The sequence below is a fragment of the Nothoprocta perdicaria genome, unplaced genomic scaffold (genome assembly GCF_003342845.1).
Source record: "Nothoprocta perdicaria isolate Ctin4 unplaced genomic scaffold, notPer1 scaffold_137, whole genome shotgun sequence".
In the NCBI taxonomy this organism is placed as follows: Eukaryota; Metazoa; Chordata; class Aves; order Tinamiformes; family Tinamidae; genus Nothoprocta; species Nothoprocta perdicaria.
Genome location: NW_020454505.1, coordinates 186,213 through 210,979, shown reverse-complemented (window position 1 = coordinate 210,979; position 24,767 = coordinate 186,213). Strand labels below are relative to the sequence as shown.

At 35.7% G+C, this 24,767-nt stretch overlaps 1 protein-coding gene across 1 annotated transcript in view; it reads right to left on the bottom strand.

The window, feature by feature from the left end:
* Nucleotides 1–471: 471 nt before the first annotated feature.
* The window catches only part of TRPC4 (transient receptor potential cation channel subfamily C member 4), a 120,848-nt gene continuing 96,552 nt past the window's right edge, over nt 472–24,767 (bottom strand). Inside the window, exons 6-11 of the mRNA XM_026033939.1 lie at nt 17,403–17,716; nt 15,672–15,867; nt 13,837–14,031; nt 5,035–5,076; nt 3,085–3,174; nt 472–1,950 (exon numbers count right to left, since the gene is read on the bottom strand). Of these exons, the coding sequence (XP_025889724.1) occupies nt 1,234–1,950; nt 3,085–3,174; nt 5,035–5,076; nt 13,837–14,031; nt 15,672–15,867; nt 17,403–17,716 (1,554 nt within the window). The 3' untranslated portion in view covers nt 472–1,233. The remainder of the gene's footprint in view (nt 1,951–3,084; nt 3,175–5,034; nt 5,077–13,836; nt 14,032–15,671; nt 15,868–17,402; nt 17,717–24,767) is intronic.

Genomic DNA, 24,767 nt, shown 5'->3' with positions numbered 1-24,767 from the left:
GCTGAATGGTGATGGGAACTGGATGGTGATCTTAGGTCAGCAGTGAACTTACATTTTAATAATGTAGGACACCAGTCACAGATTAAAAAGAAACAGACTGTTTAATTTTAAAAATACTGTTTTTGACTAAGACAATAAGTCACTCATCAGTTAAGAAAAATACTATTAGGTTTTCTTTGTACATTTAAATGTCTAAGTATTTGTTATAAAACCTCCAGTCAGGTTCCCCCCAAACTCTGAAACTGTCCAAGAAACTCTTCTAAGGTTTTCCTTTAAAAACTTCTCAGTAAATTACCATGTTTTTCCAAGTATTCTGGGGATCATTGTCTATTCATTGCCAAAACATCTTGCTCTTAGCAAATACAGGTGTATTGTGAAGGCAGAAGCTAATAAGCGGTTGAACATTAAAGTGCATAGGTTGTCCACATTTGGAAAAATAAATGGTCAAAGAAGCAATAGCTATTCTGATTACGGATTCTTGGGGAATAATCCGTCATCATTTTTTAGCAAGCCACAAATATTTCTTTAAGGAAAGAAACATTTTTTTTTACAGTCTTCAAATCCTGCAAATAATGCATTTCTAACAACATTATCAGGAAGGTCATAATCCTATTGCTGCAAGGGGAAGCTGTAATTAAATAACCAAATAGAGAGATCATTCATAATTTACAGGTATTCATCTTCAATAAATAAAATAATATACTTTATGTTTTATTCTTTACAGCTTTTGAAGCAAATCAAGTTTCTAGCAGTTTAAATAAATGTTTCTAATAGATTAACATGTATTGTGTTGATAGTAACCGCTTATGATTATTACATTGCCCAGAATCTTTAAGAACCTACAAAGTTAAATAAAGGCTTACAAGTCTTTTAAGCTACTTTTTATTTGCATAGAAAAATATTTATCATAGGAGTCAACTATCATATGAGAGAAATTGCATTTTTTGTAATTGAAAAAGATAGCTAAAAAGTTTCTGTGGGTTATTGCAACAGTACAAGAATACAAGATGCTTCCATTTATTAAAAAATGTAAAACAAATTGTGAAAGCTAAAGCAGGCTACAAAACAGAAGGTCCCCTTGTTACCTTTCTCTTGACTACTATATTACAAGATCATGTGCCACAGTTGAGTACTATAAAGTGTAATTCTGCATTTGCTAATATAATTCTTAAAACATTTTTCCTCAGCACTATGCAAAATATATATATTTGTAAATGCTTCCTACAATATGCGTCACAACCTTGTTATCACATAGTCACCCTGATCAATTGTTTCATGTTTCTCATCACAGTCAACATTAATATCTAGCTCCTTGTCCAGCTGATCCTGTGATGTTGCTGGTTCTGAGCTTTGTAACTCCATTTTCTCAGTTTCTGAAGCACAAACACTTCCCTCATCCTGTGAATCTGAAGAGTCACTATTATTTTGTGACTCAGCTAACATGCCCTTTCCATCAGGACTTTGGATGCTTAATTCACAGTTCATGGTTAGTTCTTCATCTTCCAGTTCAGCAGTTTTCTCACATTGTTCTTCTGCCTGTTGACGGGAGACTTCTTCAGAAACGGTATATATTTTATTTGCACTCTGTTCCACAGAGTTTGTTTTTGATCGTCTGTGAAATAAGCCCAAATTTTTTATGTCTGTTACAAAATTCACTCGCTTTTGTTTCTCCTTAGTGGACTCTGACACCATCATTGCTGAGCCATTGCTTACATTATGTGCTTCAGAGGCAAGGGTGGCTGATCCTGGGTGAATCATCGTTGTTATGTCAAAAAGGCTGAAGGGTTTTTTCTTTCCTTTCTTGTTCCCCTCATTCTCACACTTTTCTTCAGTCTCTGACAAAGAAGCAGCTTCTTTGTTCATCTTTGAGTTCTGCAAATTAGATAGCTTGCTTCCTTTTAACAAACCCAGGACTTCAAAACGAAAGCTGGAAATATCTTGTTTTAATTCCTAAAAATTATGAAGAAATAGAAGATTTTAGACTATGAAATGTAATCTACCTTTTTTTTTTTTCTTGAAACTAAAAGAAAAACAAAAAAGAAAAAAAAGATTATTATGCTTGGCATCATATACTTCATATGATGCAGATGATGACCAAAATCTTCAAGGCACTTTGGATCCTCACTACTTTCAGGTAAGAGTGAAACCTGAGAGGAAAAGTGTGTTGCTCTACACTACTCACAGAAATCATGGACTGTGKTAGAGAAGGGAGCGTTGATAACTTGAAGACTTACAGCCTTCTGTACTACAGAAGGTATACAGTAGGTAGTAKTATCCCGTTACAAGCACAGAATTTTGACCAGCAATTAATACACTCCTACACACAAACATACATTTGCATGCATACACACACATACRCACTTCTCTGTGAGAAGCCCACAGGAACTGTAGGTAGAACTTATTTCATTTACTCAACAAGTTTGGTGGCTGGACATCTAAAAGATAATCATCTCTTTATGCCTTTATATTAGTGGAACTTGTCTCTTGAAGGCCTGTCTCAGGAGAAGACACACCAYCTTCAGGAGATGCCTGTTTCAKTCATTTTCTTTAAAGGAATAATGGGACAACTCTGTCTTCTGAGTGTCTAAGCTGTGGCAGGTGAATATTTTGGATGATACTTGGTTTTTGGGGAACCAATAGTAAGAAAACTCTTTGATGCTCAAAATAAAGAGTGGCAGATATAAAAGCTGTGGTCAGAATCACCCTGATAATTTCATCTGTCAACAGATTTTAGTATTTGACTGCTTGTTTCCATCTGTTAAGGGTTACATATAYAAATGCACAGCAGCACTTAATAGCAGCAGATGAGGCATATTTCCTAAGGTGTTGAAACTATTTGATTTAGTAACTATATTGTTGAAAATATTTAGCCCACTTTGGCATTCCCACATTGCCACAATTCAAGCTAGTTGATGAAACKGACTTTCTCTTCAGCTGAACAAATATGGACACTTGCTGGCGTTTGTGTGTGTGTGGTTTGTCAGGAGACATAAGAGTCTTCTAAAAAGGAAGTCTGAGTCTACATGCTTTACAGTCATCTAATATCTTATTAAAACACCAGTTAATGTGTAAATACATACGTACCTTAAAATTTTCTTCCGTCAAGCCCTCTTCAGTTTTGGCATCTCTTATCATTGCTGCAACATATCGCTTAACCAGATTTCTCATAACTTCCTAAAAATATAAAACATCATGTTAGTTATTTATTTTTGATRTTGCTTTTTGTTTTGTTTTGTATTAGTTAGTAAACCAACAGTCACTGACTTCTACTTGATTTCTTTACTTTTTTGAAAACATGAGAAAAATGTCCAAATCTCTGATCTGGTTAAAAATTTGGAATGCTTTTGGGTTGATATCCTAAGAATGGCTGTATTCAGTAAGATTAAGGATATATCACAAGCCAGTATCTTGTGCTCTGACGGTGATCTGTTGCTGATGCTTCGTGAGGAGAATAACTCTAGTTTTCCTTTCGTGAGGAGAATAAGGGTAGTTTTATGATGTTTTTTTTTCCACCTGTATTCTCCCAAGCCTCCTCTGATCTGAGATTCAGAGACTTCTTGAATCAAAAATGATATAGCAAAAATTGTGGATGTTGAGAGTCCGAAATAGAGGAAACTTGCCACAGATAACTAAACTATATATAATTTTTGCTATATCATTTTTGATCCAAAGTCCTCTTTTGGAGGACTCCTTTGAAGTCCTTTGCCAATGAACTCCATGGGAGCCTCCTTTTGGGTTTTTGCTAGCTTTTAACCTGTCCTCTTGTTGTTTTCTTTGGCATCTCCTGCTTCTAAGAATTAGGTAATTATTTAAAGTGATACTTAAAATAGTTGAATGTTCATCCCCAGTAGTGCTAACTCTGAAGTTATATCAAGTTGCTTGGGCCCACATCTAGCCAATTGCTGCATATTTCCCAGGGTGGAGATGCCAAAGGCTCTCTAAGCAACTTTTTTTTTTTTTTTTTTTTTTCCCAGTGCTTAGCCACCCTCAGTGTGATGAAAATTTTCCTTGCATTTAATCAGAATTTCTCTTTTGCTGTACACCTCCAAGAAAAATCTGGTTCCATTTTCTGTGTAACCACTCACTATGTACGTAAAACAGTAATTAGATCCCTGCTTAACCTGCTCTAGGCTGAACAAACACAGATCTCAACTTCTCCTTTTATGTCAGACCTCTAAACATCTCGGTGGTCCTCCACCGGATTCATTCCATTTTGTCAACATCTTCCTGGTAGTAGGGGGCCCAAAACAGGACAGCATGCTCAGATCCAGACTAGCAATCGCAGGGCAGAGGAGAATAATCACTTCCCTCAACCTGCTGCCTACCAATGCAGCCCAGTGCATGGCTGGTATTTGGTGTGAAGAGAAATGCTAAACAGCTGCTCTATGTTCACCTTCTCCATAATTTTATGTACCCATATTACACTCTTCACAGCTGTGTCCTTTTTTTCAGGTTGGAAAGCCACTGTTTACATAGTCATTTTTCATATGGAATTTTTTATAGCTAAGCTTTCAATCATACGACCCACAGCTTGGTTAGCCTGCACCCTTTATAGCATAATATAAATATAAAAATAATTCCTAAACTAAATAATCTCAAGAAAAAAAAAAACCATGACCCCAGGAGGCTGAAGAGGCTGAAGCAAGAAGGAATCAGAGGAATAACAGATTTCAGCAGAGGATTAAGGGAAACAGTATTTTCTGGGAGACCAGAGCTGGAGATGAAGATCAGGCTCTGATGCAGTGGGCCAGTTAGCTGAACATCAGCTGCATCTCAGACAGGAGGATAGTTACATCTGCTTTAATAGAGATAGTCTACATAATAGCAGGAAAAATTCTGGTAAATGTTTATTACTCTAAATAGACAACCCTACCTCCCAAATGCTTTTGTTTCATCATCAGTTTGTGCCCTTTTGCTGGGAATGAAATAAATTTGGATGTTTTTGTTTGTTTGTTTGTTTCTTTCTGGTGAAATTCTTTCTTTCTTTCTGAGGCATAAAAAATAATTGCTCAAAATTTAAAGACGAGCATTTACCTGATATTGATGATGTCTTCTTAGATTGTCAGCTGCACGCCTCTGAAAGAAAAAGGAGAGGAGAGGAGAGGAGAGGAGAGGAGAGGAGAGGAGAGGAGAAGAGAGGGGAGGGGAGGAGATGGGAGGAAGAAAAAAAAGCATGAATCCTTATCTGGTTACAGTGATAGCAAATTACATAAAGTATGATAAAACAGCAGGTCTGTGCAGTTTGTGGCATCTAGCAAACTGAGGAAAAGGTTCAAAGTCTGTTGAAAGGTAGTAGTGTTCAAGCAAAACCTGTCATTAGCCATATGGAAGGGAGACTGTTGTCACTAGAAAGGCAAAGTGGATTTTCTGCATTTTCATCATTGTGCTGCTGTTTGAGCATTGATATGGGGTGGTGGAGAGGGCAGGGTTGTACTTGCAGAGCACAAGTCATTGATCTAAGATAAAGGGGAACAATGTGGTTTTGTTACTCATTCGCACAGGTTAAAGGATATTTTCCAGGATTGAGAAGAACTCGACATAAAAACGGTGTTCAGAAAACTCTGGCAGTTTCCTAATGTCACATTTAAGATACAGCTATTCAATGTCTGCAGTGTAATGCTTTTACAAAAAGAGAAAAAGTCCTGACTTGTTCCCTACTAAAAACAATTGCTCACACAGAGAAGTACAGAAGACAGAACTTCGGCTGTACAATGCAGAAGTTTAGTGTAATGAAGGAGAGACAGATAAGAGGGATAGTAACYCTTATGAAGAACTACAAAAGAAATCTTGGCAAAAAGAAAACACAGTATAGTCTATGAGAAAKGCCACATTAGATTATACTATCATATCTAAGGAGGACTCCAAATGAAGATGGGGAAAATAAATTCTCAGTTACTTAGTCCAAACACTACTGCTGTCCTCAGTAATGCACTGAGCTACATCTATCTCTTTTCCCTACCTCAGTTACCCCTGATGAAAGAGAGATTTACTATTTTTATTTGGCTTCTTATATCTGCAGCTAGCAAGAGAAGTGTATGTCTGACTATTGGTTGTGCTTCCACAAAGCAGAACACTTAAGGCACCTTAAAACAGAACAAATTAAATCTGAGAGACTCAATAAAATTGACCTCAGTTACAAAATGAGGCAGACTCAGTATGGTATTTTGTCATCTTCTTTCTCTCGAAATTCATTGGCAATTTATTTACAATTAACAATTTTCCTGTACTTGATTTGTTTTCCATTTTATGGTCGATTTCTTGTTTGTAATTCATTTCAGGAATGAGGTAGCTGTACATTAAAAAAAATGGAAAAAGTGAACAGAAATGCCAATGTTTCCTAATTGCTCTGAACAGATACTGTGCCAAATTGTTTCATCTGACTAAGCATCTGGTTTTCAGTGTTTTTCTAGATCATGTTGCTGCATCTTGTGTCACTAACTCAAAGAAACAGTGAAAATTCATTGTGTTCTACAGGGGGAGGGAAGGGAGTGCCTGTCCACCCCCACATGTCCAGGGAGGGCAAGTTAGAACCAGGAAGACAGTGGCTTGCCCTCCACCTACTCATTAACCAAATTTAATTATCTGATGTTTTACAGCTGGCCACATGATGGAGATATTTCATTTCTGCTGCAAGAATACTAGGTGAGTCTGAGGAATACTAGGGCATGAAATAACAGATTGGACTCACAGGTAAAGAGAAAAACATTCTAAAATGTAATTGAAACGCACTTCAGTTCAGGCAAAGCCAAATTTTCAAAAAAAAAAAAAAATGCTGATCTTTTTCTTGCAGAATACTTTCTGCAGTGGCTATCTGCTCTGGCTTACTTTTCAGAGAAATGCAAATTAAATGCATAGGTTTAAATTCTGTATTTGTAGCCTTTTTTGTTTGTTTGTTTATTTGTTTGTTTTTATTTATTAGCCAAATGGTAACTCCCAGAAAAAGAGACTTTTGGGATTTAGGATGACTATGCAAACCAATTTATCTGTGTAGTAGTATCCAGAACAGCTGCACTGCACTKATGCATATTTTCAACTCAGAACATTGAGAAGATGAAAAAGAATGGTGTATATGAGTACAGAGACACATACACACCACACATGTAAGCCATCAAACTTCCCATCATTTCTCTATATCCTATTTAAATATTCAGAATCAATCTCCAGTTCATAATTTGCTTGGCTTCCTTTCCAAGGCAGATTGAAGCCTTGCTTAAGCATATTTCAAAAATAAGCTATTCACTGTAATGAAAATTATATTCATATTATCCTTAGTTCTTCTCATATCATTCTTAGTTCTTAATGACACAGTTTTTCTCTATCTGCTTGTAGTAGATATGGTCCCAATTTTGGATGCTCCCAAAATTGTGTACACATCCAATTTGTTTCAAGTAACCCATGTTCTATGTGCATGAAGAAGTGTTGAAAACTGTGGTTGAATATAAGGAATAAAATTTAATTGTTCACATAAAATAGTAGTAGAAGGAAGACACAATCTCACAGTGAATATGTTTTATTAGATAATGAAATTAAAGGGAGATACTCATCTTTAATTACCAAAACGGGACACTAATCTCATTTGAGAAGATTTAACAATATTTTTTACTGGTTGTGATAATGGGTTTAGTCTTCCTGTTTATGTCATTGCTAGCAATGTGTACTGTTTAGAAAAAAAGAATCTTTAGCTTTCAAAAATTATTAATGAAAAAAATCCTTTTCTTGCTGTGTATTCAAAATGTGTCTTACTGTGTATTCAAAAACTACATCTTTTATAAATGACGTGCTCTAATTTAACTTCTGAATTTGACCTCAAAAATTTCATGATAAAGGTCCAGAAAATTTAAATGTCATCTGAAGTCATTGGATATGTTTCTCAAACTTGCATCGAAGCATCACAGGAAAAAGTATCTGTTTTATGAAGGTCTTCCAATGGTTAAGTCCATGGCTACACAATAAGCAGGCTCCGCATTATTGCTTTCCATTCCAGGTGATAGTAGGGGTTTTTTTCCTTTAATTTTCAATTCATGCATATTATGAATATTTCTTTAATTTTCAATATCATACATATTACAGAGAAAATGTAAAATAACTCTATTGACTTAGGAGTTTCATCATTTTCCCCTTGGAGAAAAAAAAACAAGGGAAAAGAATATTTTCTATGACAACCATAATCATTACCATGTAGAGAATTTGGGAAAATGGCATTAAAAATTGGACAGCTATAAGAGAGGTAATTGTTTATTTAAACCTCATCTGCACAAGAAAATACTCACATATGCCTAGCAAATCTTTCCCATTGTCTCTTCTGAAATACTTAAAATTACGGGTAGAAGAAAACCACTCTGAACAGACAGAAAATAGAGTGCAATTTGAGGAAAACAGTATAATTTATTCCACTTGGGATTTGGGATTTCTTCCGTTTCCAAAAGGAAGGAATATCCCTTCTTTTTGGTAAAAGGAATAGATTTCAAATGGCCAAGAGGAGTAGCCTTGACACACCAAAAAAATTCAATAGTGAAGAAAACTTCAGCCAATAGAACTTCATTACTAATCTGGCTTTTGCAAAGGTAAGCTGACAAAGTTAACAGAGCTACTATATATAGCTGAAAGAGCAGCACATGCTGTTATTTCAGAGTTTTAAGTGTAGGAGATACTTTGTAATAATAGCTGAAGAGAATGCTGCATACCTGAGATATGTCAAAATGACAGAAAAAAAAAAAAGTGCTGAAATCTGATAAAGTAAAAGATCTCTTTTTGGTTAATAAAAGCTTTGAAATRCTAGTAAGTTACATGGGAACATCCTGGCCTTCCTATGCTGTCAGCAGCSTGTGGCTAGGAGAGCTCCAATCAGCATCTGTCAGCCTCTTGCTGTGGAGAAAGGTCCTATTACCTGAGAAAGACACCCTTCACTCCACCACCCCACTGTTTTGGCTCTCCTCATGCACCAGAGAATACCAGAAATGGAGAACTGACATTCAAGGAGAATGCAATTAATTAGCTCTCTTCAGAGGCACCTCACTTTTCTGCAAACACTGTTCTTTCCTCTGACAGCGTTGTAGATGGTCCCAAGCAATCCTGCTATAGTTATCTCTACTGACATTTTTCTTCTTTGCATGAGGCACATAAATCCYTCTATTGGTATATCTGCTATAAATTATCCTGGCCCTGAATCCTTTCTTTACCAGTTTTACATGCAAATAATACYCTTTCAATTTCTTTTTCTTTTTTTCTTTTTTTCAGTGCATCCCTTCAGTGCAGCATATTTGCTGCACCCTTGAGTCATTTCTAGCTCACAATTTCTGGCTTTTTGGTGCTATTTTTTTTTCCCAGACATCATGCCTGATCCTTGAAAAATGCTGGCTATAACAAGCAAGATRTACTCTGCCTATCATCTGTTATCTATCCTTTAGCTCTGATTCAACCCTTGGAAAACCACTATTGCTTTTCAGCTGGAAAACACCACTGTATATCACTGCTGATTAGTTTCTTCTTTAATGTCTTCTAGACATTCAGAACAAAATGTTTTGAAATTGGAGTTGTACCTCACAGTAAACATGGTGTCACATATTTAGCCAATGTAAGAAAGACTGAAATAGAGTCTAAAGCTTTCATTTACAACATGGGGCATACGATAGGTATTGGAATTCATACTGTAAGACTTAATGAAGAAAAGTAGGTCCAACCAAACCTCATCTTGCAGCTCTGAGGCCTGAGTTATTATTGGTGAGATTCCAGTGACCTGAAGTCAGACAGCTGTCAACCAAGATCTTTTGAGCAAAAGACAGGGAAAAGTCTTCATTTTCCTTTAACTGAAAGGGCTAAAGGTTCTAAATTTAATTTCTGATACATTTTATATAGATAATTATCAAAGATTCAGGAATATGAGACTAGGTGATGAAAATAACATTTCAAAATGAGAAAACATGATGTTCTCCTGTGAGAAACACCGAGATCACTATGGTGTGCCCATCATTTCTCCAGTGACTTAAGCTCAGTTGGAGAAAATCCAGTTAGCAGCATCTGATTTACATCTATATAAACTRTACATAGACATGACTACTGGAGTGACTAACGACTCTCAAGTGGCAGATATGGACAGATTTTCTGTATGTGGAAATCAGGGTGCATATAACATACACACATCTTACCCCATATTGGAGCTTGGGTATAACTGGGCCTAGAAATCTTTGAATGTTCACAGTTCAAGAAGTCCCAATGAGGTTTTTGTAATTTATAAGTAGCTAGCTGAAGAACTCACTGCTTTTATGAGATGCCCTCATATAGACTAAGTCTGGTCAACCAAAGCCATTCACTTTCAAGGTAGCTGGAATTCTTGTTGCCGTGATGGCTCAGCTGGAGGGCAGACTTCAGAATATTGCTTAATATAATAACGAAATAATAACTATATAATATGATAGTAATATACTTAAAGATAAATAGTTGTTCTGTAATGAAAGTGAGGGAGGAATATGGCTGTATTGTCTCACAGAACTTCCGGATTGAATTTCTTTTTCTCATTGATCAAAATCTTTTGAGGTTTATGCTACACAAATTAAAAAATATCCAACATCTCTACTTCCCCCACGTCCTCTGCTCTCAAAAAGTTCATTAACTGGCAGCCCTCATTCACTGAGCCAACCTCTCTCTGTATAGGGAATCCAGGTTCAGCTCCTTCTCTTATGTTTTCCCATGAGAGCACCTTTCCCTGAAGGAGCTATTTTGAGATGGGAAATCTCTCCTGTCAGAGATGTTATGCTTGGTATACATAATTAAATACTCACTGGAGAATGGGAGTAAACCTAGGTCTCCCATAGCCCAAGCTATTTGCTATTCTTAGCAGGTTCTCCTCTTCCCTGTGATCAAAAATCCCATCCTGAAGCTGAAAAATCTTTTTCAACAAAAGCTTCTTTGAAAGTGGTATACATGTATGAAAATATTTGGTTTTGAAGAATTTCTGTATTTTTATTGAAAAAAAAAAAAAAAAAAAAAAAAGCTATGTGGAAAAATTCCCAACCAATTCTATCTATAGACTTGCTGCCTTTTGACCCTTTGTTGCAGCAGTTTTCCAAAACCCAAGCTGCTGATTCCTAAAAGCTGGTATTTACCTACCTCAGGAGGAGGTAGCCTTAGGAAAAACTTGCTGATCTTTATGAACCCCTCAAGTAATTCAGTACAGAGGACCCTGTCTCTCTTTTTCCTTCTGCAGAACTAGGAATGAGTTCACTCCCAGAGCTGTGGTTGGAGAGGAAAACAAAGGAAAAAATCTCTTGTTTTGGATAAAATGTCTGAAACATAACATCGTCCTGAAACTTTTACTAGGATGTGCAAGGGTACTTTTGATCTGTTCCAGCCAAACAGGGCTAGTATGTTAACCCATTCTAGATTTTCAGCTGGTATAAACTGATCTCACAACATTAATTTTAATACCATTCCATCAGTTTACACTCCCTAATCATCCCTACCAAAAGCACATCTCTGCCCTGATTTATTCCTCCTTTTAACAAAATTGCACTATTTTTCCTTTAGTTTTACTCTACACTTCTTTATTTTCCTTCCTAGGTTACACTGTAGTATTTTATTCTTGAGGCTTTTCAGCGTTTATTCTCGGTTCAACTATTTCATTTTTTATTTCCATAAGAATCAATATTTGTCTATCTTGATTGCTTTCTAATATCAATTTTCAGATGTTCCTCAGTTTTTCTTCCTGCATTCTACCATTAGTTTTTGTTTATATGTGTATTTGTTTGCTTTAAATGCTCATTCTTTTAAGATTCCTTTTCTGTCTCTTTATTTCATATCTACATTTACAACAGATAACTCAAGCATATTTTCTTTTCTCAGTGTAAATAATGCCCAATAAAATCAGATTCTGACATAAATCGGGTTAGGAGCTTTACATAAGGAGGCCAAAAATCATTCATTAGTTTAGGAAATGTGAATTAGTTGTATATGTCACATTTTCTCTTTTGTCTCTGTAAAACATCTCTGTCTCTGTTTACATCTCTGCAAACTTGTTCCCTTAGGTATATTTTGTGATTAAACTGAATGACAGGATACGACAGAAGAAAAAGTAAGCAGAGTCTGTATTTCAGTTCACTTATGAAGATACTGTGAAAAAATGCAGAGAAGAAATAAAGATTTATAGAGTAATTTTATCCTTACAGAGTAATCGCATCTTATCCTCTGGCTTCTTTGAAATGAGTTGCTACCAGATTAAACTGCATAAATAGGATAAGGACTTTTCTCCTCCTTTTTTACCCACACATGAGATTCTCATACTCTGAACGCTTTTCTATCTGCGCTCTTAACAGACTTTAAAACACTTACTAAATCCCTATAGTAGAGGGCAAATGTCATCAACATCTTATCTGTGATGAATTTCTTTATGCTGGGCTTGCTTAAATGCAGGCTAGTGAGTGTACTTTATGGGAAATGTAGAAAATGCTCCTAGAGATTTGTTTTTCTGTGAAATAGGTTGTTGCTTGTGTACTTTTACTAGAAGCATAAAATTGTTCTGATAATAGGTATCTCAACTGGATAAAATAGGAGGTAAAAGTTCAGATCTACCTTACCTTCTCCAGCTAACAAAGAAAGAACACATCTACTAAATCCAATCCAGAAGGACTAGTACTGCTCCTCTTGTGTCCCTTTATCTACTCCTTTCCTTCCCTAGAAATTCCTCCTGCTAATCAGTACATTTAGAATGGGCCACTAATGTGATTCTGAGACAAAGAGCTGAAGAGGAAAACTCTACCTCTAAATTCAAGCGAGTAAATCCAGACAAGTGGTGTTAACTTTTGAAATAGTCTTTCTTTACTGGGAATACAAAAAATATTTTTATCGCTATGGCAAATTCTTTATAAAAATTCTTTATATAAAAAATGTGTGTACTTGACCTGGAGACCATCAAGGAACCCTAGTATTGATAGGCGAGTATAAATATTTGATCTCTAATATTTGTATTGCTTTTAATCTTTCTGGATTTATCTGTAGATGAGGCACATGATTCAACCAACTTGTACCATAATCACAAACTCTTCTTGGCCTACTTTTAGAAATTACAGCGGCATGAAATGTGCAGAGGGACTCACAGCTGCTGGCTTAGGAGAAGACACTTAACCTGAAACTAAAACAATTTCTGATTTTTAAATATCTCCACTTGGAAACCATGTATATTGAGAAACGGTTGCCTTTGGGCAGTTCATTTTTTCATTTCTGGGGTGGAAAATCATCAGCCTTCTGTTATGACTATATTCTCTATGGCAAATCTTAACTGAAAACTGCACGTTTTCAGGCCAAAGAAGCCTGAAAATTCTTTTGGCCCTTTCTTTGAGGGCCAAAGAAGTTGTATGTGCAAAACACCTTGCATTTTCTCATGTTGTGCTACCTATCACTTGATACAAACTCCTCCTCGCTCCTTCCACAACAGCACCTCCTGTTTTCCTGTTACCATTACACTGAAGTCTGATGATGCTTTTTCTTTAGTCAAAACATTGACATGAATATAATTCTGCCAGGAAACAATAGGTTTTATTTTATAGATACATAAAATATATATGTTTTTCAGTGTTTTGTTATATATGTTTTAATATGTTTTATTATGTATTATGTTTTATTATATAAATATATAATATAGGCTTTTTATAGTATATACACTAATATATGCACACACACATACACACACATATATATATAATCTATTTTTCCCTGCCAAAATCATAATCTAACTCATATTAACATTATTTGACAGGTCAGAGGCTTCCCAACTCTGCACTGTTGAGAAGAAATACCTATATTGAAAGGAGGAGGACTACATATTAAATAAAGCACTGAACTTACCCCTATAGTTCCAAAACTCTCAGGTTTTCTTCTTATTTTTTTCTTGCACAGATGTCTCCATAACCATTTGATCAGATACCAGAGGGATTTTGGGCTTGGTATGACATTGAAAGGAGTAGGCAGAGTCCCTCCTTCTTCAAAGTAACTCATCCAGAGTTTTGTTCGAGCAAACTTCCACTCAATGTCTGCATGATCCTGCACACAAGACAGCAGCTCACATATTGCTGTGATTGTCAGTGAAACAAATCTTACAAAAGTCAGGTAGTCTAAAATTGGAACTAACCTGAAACACTAATGAATTTTCTTGTTAAAATACCACCATCTTTTCTGTGACAGGAAAATCTTTAATACAAAGCAAAGTTTAAGTAGCTTTACTCCAGGAGTAAAGCAAAGGGAGTCTTTGGATAGTGTATGTTCTCACTAATACCCTCTTTCAAACTCTTTTCCTTTTAAATAGGAAGGACTTTTAAATAATTAAGTCTCTCAGAAAACAAAGGATAATTACAAGTAGAAAAAACCCCCTACATTTCTGATAGAGCTGTTTTGTTATAACACCAACTCACCATTATTCTACATAGATCAGTCTAATTAGTCTGCTGCACAGCAACTTCAGTAAGCCTGTAAGTCTCATATATTATCTCAGTAATTGCTAGAGCCATAAATTCACAGATTGGTTATCTCACAAATCAGGAGACTATTTAAAATGATGAGTTGAATATCTTCATTTTCTCCTATTTCAGAGTTATGCATTTGGAAAAGACTTTTTTTTCCCCTTTTTTCTCTAATTTATGTTTTATTTCTTTTGGATTCTATATAATATTGTATATTTTTGACAAGTTGAAAATGAATACTCAAGACAATGACTAAAAAAGATTGCTAAATCCTAGCAGGATTTGGACAAAAAAACATAAGGTTCAAGAACTTAAACTACTGATTCAGCACTAGCTTTTACTATTTAGATATATGGTAATCAGTAATTTAGAAGCTCTAGTAAGAAAGCTATTCAACCTGCAGGATTCAACCTGTGGAGTTTGAATACTAGTCTGTCATGATTTAGAGTACTGGCCAATAACCATAGTATATACATGTGTTGTTAAATTTCTTTTTGGAAAAAAAATTATAATTTCTTTGCAGATTAGGAAAAAAAATCACATTAATGTGAATATTTCTTTCATTTGCTTGTTTTCTGCTTTATCATTTTTGAGTTATAATACTAAGATTCAATGTTTAATGCTGTTAAAATCATTAATAGAAAGTTGAGAAATAAGGCAAGGCAATTAACTCTGATAAGAATGTAGTTTTCATTAAACAAGAAAACAGGATGAATGAGTGAGAAATTATRACCTTTTGCCTGGTTTGTGCATTAAGTCATCATAAAATCTGAAATCAATGCTCTTTTCCAAAGCCAGTTAGCAGGAGATTAGGAGATTATATGAAATTCACAGAGCTAGTAAATTTATAGAAATTAGTAAAATTAAAGTAGGGTCAGGACCATCTGAAACAGATTTAGTTTCTCAAGACTGCCCTTATACTGAGCAACATGGAGAGTGCTACCATCTCTGTCACTTGTCAACTGTTCCAAGACTTGTATCTGTACCCAGAAGATGGCTTCTACATCAGGTCTACATTTTTATCATTCAGAATTCTTGGAAAATTCATATCTGGACAAACCCAGCTGTGATTTGGTTTCTTTGCTTTTCCCCAATGTTAAAGGATCAGAACATATCAGAGAACTTGTACCTATGTTCTGTATCTAAAAGAGATTTATTACCAGATAATCAAAGAGCAGAAACGGGTGTATAGTGAAAATGACTGAAGGATAAAAAACAACTTACAGCAATAAGCTGATAAGAGTTATTCATCATGGCTATTAGCATGTTGAGTAGAACAACCAGAGAGATTACATTATAGGTACCAAACATAGTGGCCCCAACAAATTCAGTAAATTCATGCCTTGCTTTCACATTGGTCACATACAGATTGATAAGTCCAAATATAGACCAGAATAATGACTGCAGTGTTTCAAATAACCTGTAAAACAAATAAACAAAAAAGAATGGTTGTGTAATAAAAATACATATTTACAGTGCAAATTCCACATTGTCATTTTTTTCCCATTACAAAGTCCTTTCCTTAATTGAGACGAGTGATATTCCTCCCAATATAGACAATATATAGGGACACAGCTATCTAGATAAGCATTGCCTAAATATTTCAAATCTGAGCCTCTGCATTTACAGTCTATAACCCATATCTAAGAGTTTAAGCACTAGGATGATTCCACTGAAGCTTCTAGGGGATAAATATAGGTTTTGATGTTGTTTTGAACATCTAACTTTGAAGGTTTTTGATCCTTTGCTTGGGCTTTTAGGGGGTAAAACAAGACCCCTAAAGTAGCTCAATGATTGTTTAAGCAGGGTTTTAAAACGTTTTGCACATTCTCATGAGGAGTTGTATTGACAACATACAATTTCTATTATGTGTTGATAGTCATTTTCACTGAAAAAGATAAAAACTATACTGGATAAGAACTATAAGTGTATATAAATACCTCAAGGGAGGGAGTGAGGAGAATGGGGTTGGCCTCTTTTCATGGGTGGCCACTGATAGAACTAGAGGAAATGGCCACAGACTGAAGCACTAAAAGTTCTGTAGGATCTTAAGGAAAAATTTCTTAACAATGAGGGTGACAGAGGCTGTCCAGGGTGGTTGGGGAGTCTCCTTCTCTGGAGATCTTCCAAACCTGCTTGGATGCCGCCCTATGCACCGTGCTCTGGGTGACCCTGGGTGTGCAGCGGGGTTAGACTAGATGACCTCTGAGGTCCCTTCCAATCTTAAGGATTCTATGACTCTATATTTTAAAAACAGTCTAGATATGGTTCTATGATATAGAATGTAACAAGTATTTATTTTAAGAATTCAATTCAGATTGGAAGTTGAAAAATAAGTTAGAAAATTAGTGTTCATTTGATAGTGTTCTGGCACTAAAATGCATCATAGAACAGACTTACTTAAGTTATGTTTTTTTATTTTTTAAAATTTTTTATTTTTTAACTAGAAGGAAAAATAAACTTTAAAACAGAAACAAGAGCACAATATGAAGAAGCCTCAACAGATTTGTTTTTCCTGCCTCAGTTTGTCAGGTGTGCAAGAGTTCTAGAGAGTTCTAGTTTTAGATCATGAGCCTTATTTAATTTCCACAAGTAAACACAGAAGAAACATATAATAACAGATGCCTGGAAAAGGGAATTTATTTTTTTTTTTTTAATTCTAAGCATGTATTCTTTAATCTCACATCGTGTCCCCCTCCTTTTTGTTTTATTTTTTATTTTTGAAATACGTTCTACTGTACAGACTCCACCGTGGTATACTGTCATGGCGAGTAAAAACGATCAAAGACTGATATAATAGTAATATATATATTTTTGTATTATGGTAGTTCTTGGGAGTGTCAGCATGCCAGTAGAGGGGAAAAAAAAAAAGAAAAAAGGAAAAAAAAGACGATCTCTTTCCTAAAGACAGCATCTAATTGAGAAACATATGGGAGAAATAAATTAGCCACTTACGTTGAAAATGCATTATTCTGCTTATCACATCGTATTCCTTTGCAGCTGTCAGGTTCATTTGTCTCATAGTAAAAGTACAGCTGGTTCAACCCATTTGCAAAAGCTAGCAGCACAAGGCAATATATGAAGAGAAACTTCAAAATGTCCAGCAACATTCTTCCCAGAGATATTTGCAGAGGTCCCAGGTGAGAATTTGCAGTGAATAATGAGATCAAGCGTAGGGAGCTAAAGATGTTTGCAATTGCAAACAGTGCCTCAGCCACCAGTGTTGGATGCCACATGTCCCAGCTCTCTCGTGGAACCAACCCGCTATACTGAAAACAAACAGAAGGGAGAAAATTATTCCTCTACTTTCATGCACAAACAAACGCATAAGCCATTCAATTCATTTGCACAATAAAAATAAACCTCTTTGGGGGAGCAGAATGTCTTCAGCAGAGCTATTTATGTTAGGAAAAGCAAAAATGGCTGCTATCTTTAGACTTAGTGTTCCTTTTTGTTTGCAGAATGGCCTATGCTTTCTCCTTTTTTTTTGACTGTGTTTTGCATTTGGTTATGATTTTTACTGTAATGAAAGCATGTACAACCATTTTAACAGATAATAAAAGCAATCAGTTCTGAACATCTTGATTTTTAGAAGTATAGATTTTTTCCAGCTGCAAAATCAGTTAAATTATTTCTTGAGAGACAAACACTATAGATAAGACAATGATGGATGGAAACCTGCAAAATCTTTGGCAAGCTGAAAGAAACCATCTTATCATGGAATAAATATGTATTTCCTAATTGCTTACACTGGACCAATGATGAAAAAGATATTTATTAATGAACCGTGGCAAACTGCTTATTCATCTCATTATCAAACAGTCTGATCCCTGGAACTATGATGCTTTACTGTTCCAACTCTACCAACAGCTTTCTTGAAGATGAAAGACATTACTTTGAACTAAGGCTTAATTACTGTTGCTCATTATTATTTATTGGGTTTCATTAATCTGTTTTACAGAACATATCAGAGGAATGCTATCAATCTGTGCTATGGAGCACTCTAAAAACATGGAATAATATAATATGAAGTACAGTTAAAAGGAGTGCATCTTCACTGACTCTGGACCACCCAGATGCAGCCTTCAGAGCCATCACAGTCTGTGCCCTTAGTAGAAGTAAGCAGAGGGACTCTTCCCTACCACTGAGGCCAAATTAAAAAGCACATCCCACCACAGTACTTCCATTACACACATACCTTCCAAAGAAGGGTGACTGCTTTCAAGTTGCCAGGACAGGGGAGTGTCTGGAATAGAGGCAGGAGGCACCAGATAACACCATGCCTGGTTTGCTCTAACTAGTGGCTTAGGTGAGGGAGTGCCAGTGCTCTGGATCAATCAGCTTTATTTATTGATACAAAAGGATCCAGAGCATCCAACAATTTGGTGGATTTTAGGGTGAGAACTGCAAATCTGGAAAATAATAGCCTGCTATTGAGTTAAGAATCACTCTGCTTTGTGTTTCACGCACTGGGGTATTCCTTCTCTATGAAACAGGGAATTATACCTGGTCCAGCTGGAGTCACAGGTCAATACTTTGGCTATTATAATATGCTTTCTGCTACTAAGCATGTTGTAAAACCACATCTTGTTGCATTTGACATTTTAGCTCCAAGAGAGATGCTATTCTGCCTCATCTGCTATTGCCCTTCAGCTCCATTCTGATTAATTCAAAACTAGTGATGAGGTAATAGCCAGGACAAAACACAACTGAGTTTCCAGAGCAGTTAAAAGCAGATGAAAGCAAGAAGAAATTTACAAGATCTCCTGAGAAGAGAGAGGTGTGAATTCCTCAGCATTTTTCTCTGTCTTTATTTCAGTATTACTACACAGCATGCTACTGTGAATTCTGATATCATTTTACAATCCTGGTATATAAAAACTTGTACCTAATAAGTGTACCTATTAAGTAACTAGGCACAATTGCCAGTGCAAAGAAATATTAGAATTGCACATTGCAATGCATTTTTAGATTGGACAAAAGAACACAAGGGAAAGTATACAACAAAATAAGATTTTAAGAAGACAAATTGAAAATAGAAGGATATGTAGTTGTTTAAAAAACATCAAAAAAGAGGCATATTTTAGGCAAAGGTGTATAATAGTAGCAGATTTTTTTTTTAAAAAAGTAAGAACTTTCATGAGGAAAGAGTAAAACTACAATGATCGGGATATTTAGGATACAGTAAGGGGGCATGAAAAAGGTTCAAATGATCGGGGTAGAGAATTGCTCTCTGAGTTCTCTGTCAACTACGTTTATAGGTAGCAGGGAGAAATGGGCATTTCCAGAGCAATACAAAGCAAGTATCTGCAATACGTCACATGAGTTGCTGAGGTAAAGCAGCATATGAGCATATGTCATATAAGTTGAGGTAAAGGAGGGACTATTCAGATATCTAGAAAGTTGGTTGACAAGATGAATCCTATCCATTTTTTTCTAAAAAAAAAATAGAAAGAATGACATGGCTGAGAAGCCCAATGAAGAGAAGAAAAGACTAAATCTTTGATATTCTGGACTGAAATGAAAGTGAATATGGATTGGGCAACAAGATAATTATGATGAGATGACTGGTACCAAAACTCCAGAGGTTTAAAAGAAACCACCACCACTAACAACAAAAAAGAGTTCAAAAATGATGAACAAGATGTTGAAATCCAGAAATAAAGAAATAAAATTGTTACTTGTTGAGAAATGTGAATATTAGAAAAAGAATTAAAATATGACCCATGGGGATTCCTTCTCCCTTTTCATTGATCTATGCTAGAACTATGTCAGGTTCTTTAAGAGGCCTTAATCTATTATAAAAACTCTCCAGTTATTGCAAAAGACATGAATTTATTGCAACTGAACTTAAGATGGAAAATTGGCATTCTTTATTAATATTAGGAAAGTTTTTACATAGCCAGTCTTTCTTATCAGTCTTTTATAATTTTATAACTCACATTATTACCTGGTGGTACAGGACAAAAGAATTGCAAAAGAATTGCAAAACACTTTTTCTGCTTTTTGTTTTTTGGTCTAATTTCATTCATATTCATGTGAATCAGTGTGTAGGTTTATGTCCCATAATACTTTATTCTTTTATGTTATATTACCTTCCATGATAAAAATCAGCTCTGTTCAATTTAAAGTTGTCTTAAAGTGCATTTTAAGTGTATTCAATTTAAAGTGCATTTTAAGGATCATAGTGGCCTTTAAACATTCTTATCAAAATCTTCAGCGTCAACAACATAGCCTTACCTCACAAATAACCTATTTCAAAGTGCTGCCAAAACAGTTTAGTAGTCAACACAAGCCTCTCTGACCAATTAAAAAATCTCCATTTATTATTGCCTTATTTTCCAAGCAAGAAAAGATCAAATGCCCTGAGGCATACTTCTTTTATCTCAGGTTACGATTCTGCCTTTCTTAAACCTAAGTCTTATCTACATGCAGATACAATGCAAAGGTCTCATGAACAAAAGCAAAGAATGAGGGTTTTTGCTCTTTTTTTTTTTTTTTTAGTTTTTAAGAAATATAATTTAAGAAACTAGAAATATCATGTTGAAAACAGTGAGAAAAGTGAAGGTCTGAGAAGTAGATTCAGAAATGAACTGGAAATATTCTAGTGGAGAGAAGACTAAAAATAATATACCTATTGTCATCTGATTAGTTGAAGAAAAATGGAATAAAATAATGAATAAAAACATCAGTGGAAAATGGAGAGTAGAGCTTTAAAACATATGTCTGATGAATGTGTGATGTCACCCTAGGAATAAATGATAACAATTCCTGATCCTTATTCAGAGGAAGTCAAATGCAAATCTATTATCTGAGCCATTTGTGAGAAAAGAGTTGGGTGATGATTGTTGTCTCATTAAGAGAAAAAGTTATGAATTGTAGGTGACCAAGAAAGATCAAACAGAAATGTAAATGGGGCTTCCTCAGTGTTTAACAGACTGTCTAATCTTGGCCAAATATGAGCCTCTCAATTCTGATGGTGAGAAAAGGTTAAATAATTTTATCCACTTCAGGAAAATAACTTCAAATCCTCTTCTGAAATGTCAGATGTGAATGTCAACTCTTGCTATTTTAAAATGTATGCCCCAATCTTTTCATTATGCTGCATTTCAGAGCAGCAGTAGGAAATGCAGGGGGTGGGGTAGCAAAGACCTTTAAAACAGCAATTACACTGAGGAATGGAGTCTAGATTATTCTTATGGGGGCTAATCCTCATATGTAAATGAACATTGGATCTGTTAATCTGACAAAACTATAAACAAAACCATTTTATAGTGCAAAGGGATAAGAAGATGTCAACTTCTGCAGAATTWGTGGCAGAAGAGAAAATCCATCCTATTTACTACTAGGCAGAGCAGATTTATTGCAATTAGGACAATAAATATGGAGTCCGATGATGTGTTTTAGTTAGTTTTCAGAGTTCTTGCCTTGAATAGGAACTTGTTTCCAAACTACGTGATGGATTATGTGTGAATCAGAGAGCATTTCACATCAATGGCTCATAATCAGTAAAGTAAAATTGTACGTAAGCAGACTCGGAAACAAATAGCGCTGAGTCCTATGCTCAGGTTTAACAAATGAATAAAGCCAGCAGGGTCTCCGTGTATACTGACGTATCCAATTTGATACATCATAAAACATACTATCCTTCAAAAACATAAAAAGAGCTACTTATTTGATAGCACAATTATTTGTATTTACAACCTTCCACCAAAACAGATATGTTGCTTTAAATTGCTTATCTTGTACTGTTACAAAACTTGGTACAAGGCTATGCTTATAGTCATGCCTTATAGTCATGCTATTTATCATAAAGAGAGCATTTTCATTGGATACACCAGATAATTTAAAAAGACTTTGCATATTCACATATACAGGAAAATAGCTCTCTTAAATGCATGAGATACACCAATCTGATTTAAATACCAGGCCTCAAGTAGACAACTTCGAGTTATTGTCATAGTTACTTCATTCTGAAATTACACTTTTTTGTGTAATTTGTTTTGGCCCACCAGCTGCTGCAAATAATACAATCTCTGTTTGCTTAACTGCTGTCTGTCAGAAACCTTTGATATTTCTTACCCTTGGAACAGTTGTCACACAGATGGATTTTTTTGAGGGAACTCTCATCTTTTTATTCAAGAGCATTGGTTAAAATGACTTCTTGGGTAGTAGTTTTAACTGCTTCACTGATTCACAGCAGGTAGAAAGCATTTAAGACCTGAGCTGCTAGGTGTGATTTGGTAAGCAAAGCTAGCAGGCATTTGAGAAAAACCTGTTGTGCAAGGTTTGTCAAACAAAGATGAAAGTTAAGTATCACAAGGTACTGACTGCATTTGGAATCCTCTCAGCCTCATCTAGGGTGCTCATGGGGAGCTCTCATAGGTAGCTGAAACAAAGGTGCCTCAGTAATGTTATGCTTGCATTACTTTTTTCTATGCATCTTTCTCTTATGTGTCGAAGTTCAATTGTTTACCAGAATACAGGCTATTTTAAGGGTGAGCAAAAAGGTATTTGGGTGCACCATCGCACATGTAGTAAAGTGCTAATAGCTGCAAAATCAAAAATAGTGCTTTATTAATCATGTTAATTATGTCATGCAAGCACTAATTTGAAGAGTAATAGAAGCACGGGTATCCCAGATATTGTCAGCATGAAATCTGATTACTGTAAGCAAAAGCTGTCTGGGACATGAAGGGATTATAAGACCTTCTAATTAATAATAATGCCTTCTAATTAATATTATTCTGAAGTGAGTAATTAGTTGTCTCCAATGCTTTGGAAGGATGCTTTTTTAATTGTTTTGTCACATGGCTACATGACTATTTATTCTCCAACCACTGTACAATAAGGTATCCTTGTGTGTAAAGGTGCTTCATCAGCTTTAAATGGCAGATCTCCCCACAGTTTTGTGGAGCTTCTAGCGAGGGTCCAGCAGAGGGCAACAAAGATGATTAAGGGAGTGGAACATATATCATAGGAGGAAAGACTAAGTGAGTTGGGCTTGTTTACCCTGGAGACAGTTGAGAGGGAATCTGATTAATATGTATAAATACCTGAAGGGTAAATGAAGGGAGGAAGGGGCCAAGCTCTTCTCAGTGGTGGCCAGTGATAGGACAACGGGCAATGGATACAAGCTGAAACACAGGCAGTTCCATCTCCATGTGAGGAGGAACTTCTTCCCTGTGAGGGTGACAGAGCCCTGGAACAGGCTGCCCAGGGAGGCTGTAGAGAAGGAGTTCTGTGGAGATCTCCCAAACTCCCCGGATGCCACCCTATGCCCCGTGCTCTGGGTGTCCCTGCTTTATCAGAGCGTTGGACTAAATGATCTCTAGAGGTCCCTTCCACCCTTAATGATTCTATAACTCTTGAGCCTCCCACTCTTTCAGGAAAGCAGATCTAAATTTCTATTCCTGAAAAAGTTTCCAACAGTGTATCCTCATGAATAGCCACCAAATGTTGGGATAAATTAGGCATATGTGTTGCTGTAGGTTTATGCTACATCCTAAGGAGCTGTGATTTGAGACCAGGGAGCTGTAATCAGCTACTTGATGGCTGCTGCTTCTTCTCTTCTGAGCCAGAAGGACTTGGGCAAAGAACCTTGTTCCATGTATGTAGGGTAGCTGGTAGCAGTGAAATACAACACTGATAGAAATGGCCAGTATAAATGAGCTTGTTATATTTATGTGGATGTGATGAGACCTCCATGACAGATGCTAAGAAATGCTTTCATAATCCTTTCAGATGTGCTTTCTTTACATTTGGGACCATTTTGTGACACAAATATTTCATTTTTGTGGGGGATTTCTATTAGAGGTTCCTGTTAAATACATGCAAAGTGTAATATGTTCCATGACTTCGGAAAGAACTAGTATTTTACTGGAAGAAATTTCAAACAGTGGAAATATAAAGCTATTCATAAAAAGCTCATTAAAACAGTGAGAGAATAAACATATCCATATCTTTAAGTTATGCATGTTGGGTGAAATTGTCTCAGCAGTAATAACTTCTCACTAAGAAATAGGCAAAGACCTAAACAAAATATAACGTTCTGCACATTAAATACTAGCAAGAACATGATAATATGCTGATTATTCAGGATCAGATAACAAGCTGATTATTCAGGATCAGATAACAAACTATTGCCTGAAGCTAGACAAAAAAAGATATAATTCCAGTCCACAGCGTACATTTATCCTGGTTTAGCATCTCTTTGTAGATGCAGAAGAGTCAATAATCACATATTTCTATATATTTGAACTGGTAAGCCTCAGAGACTATAAAATATAAAGAGAAGTTTAAAGAAGCATTATCTAAGTT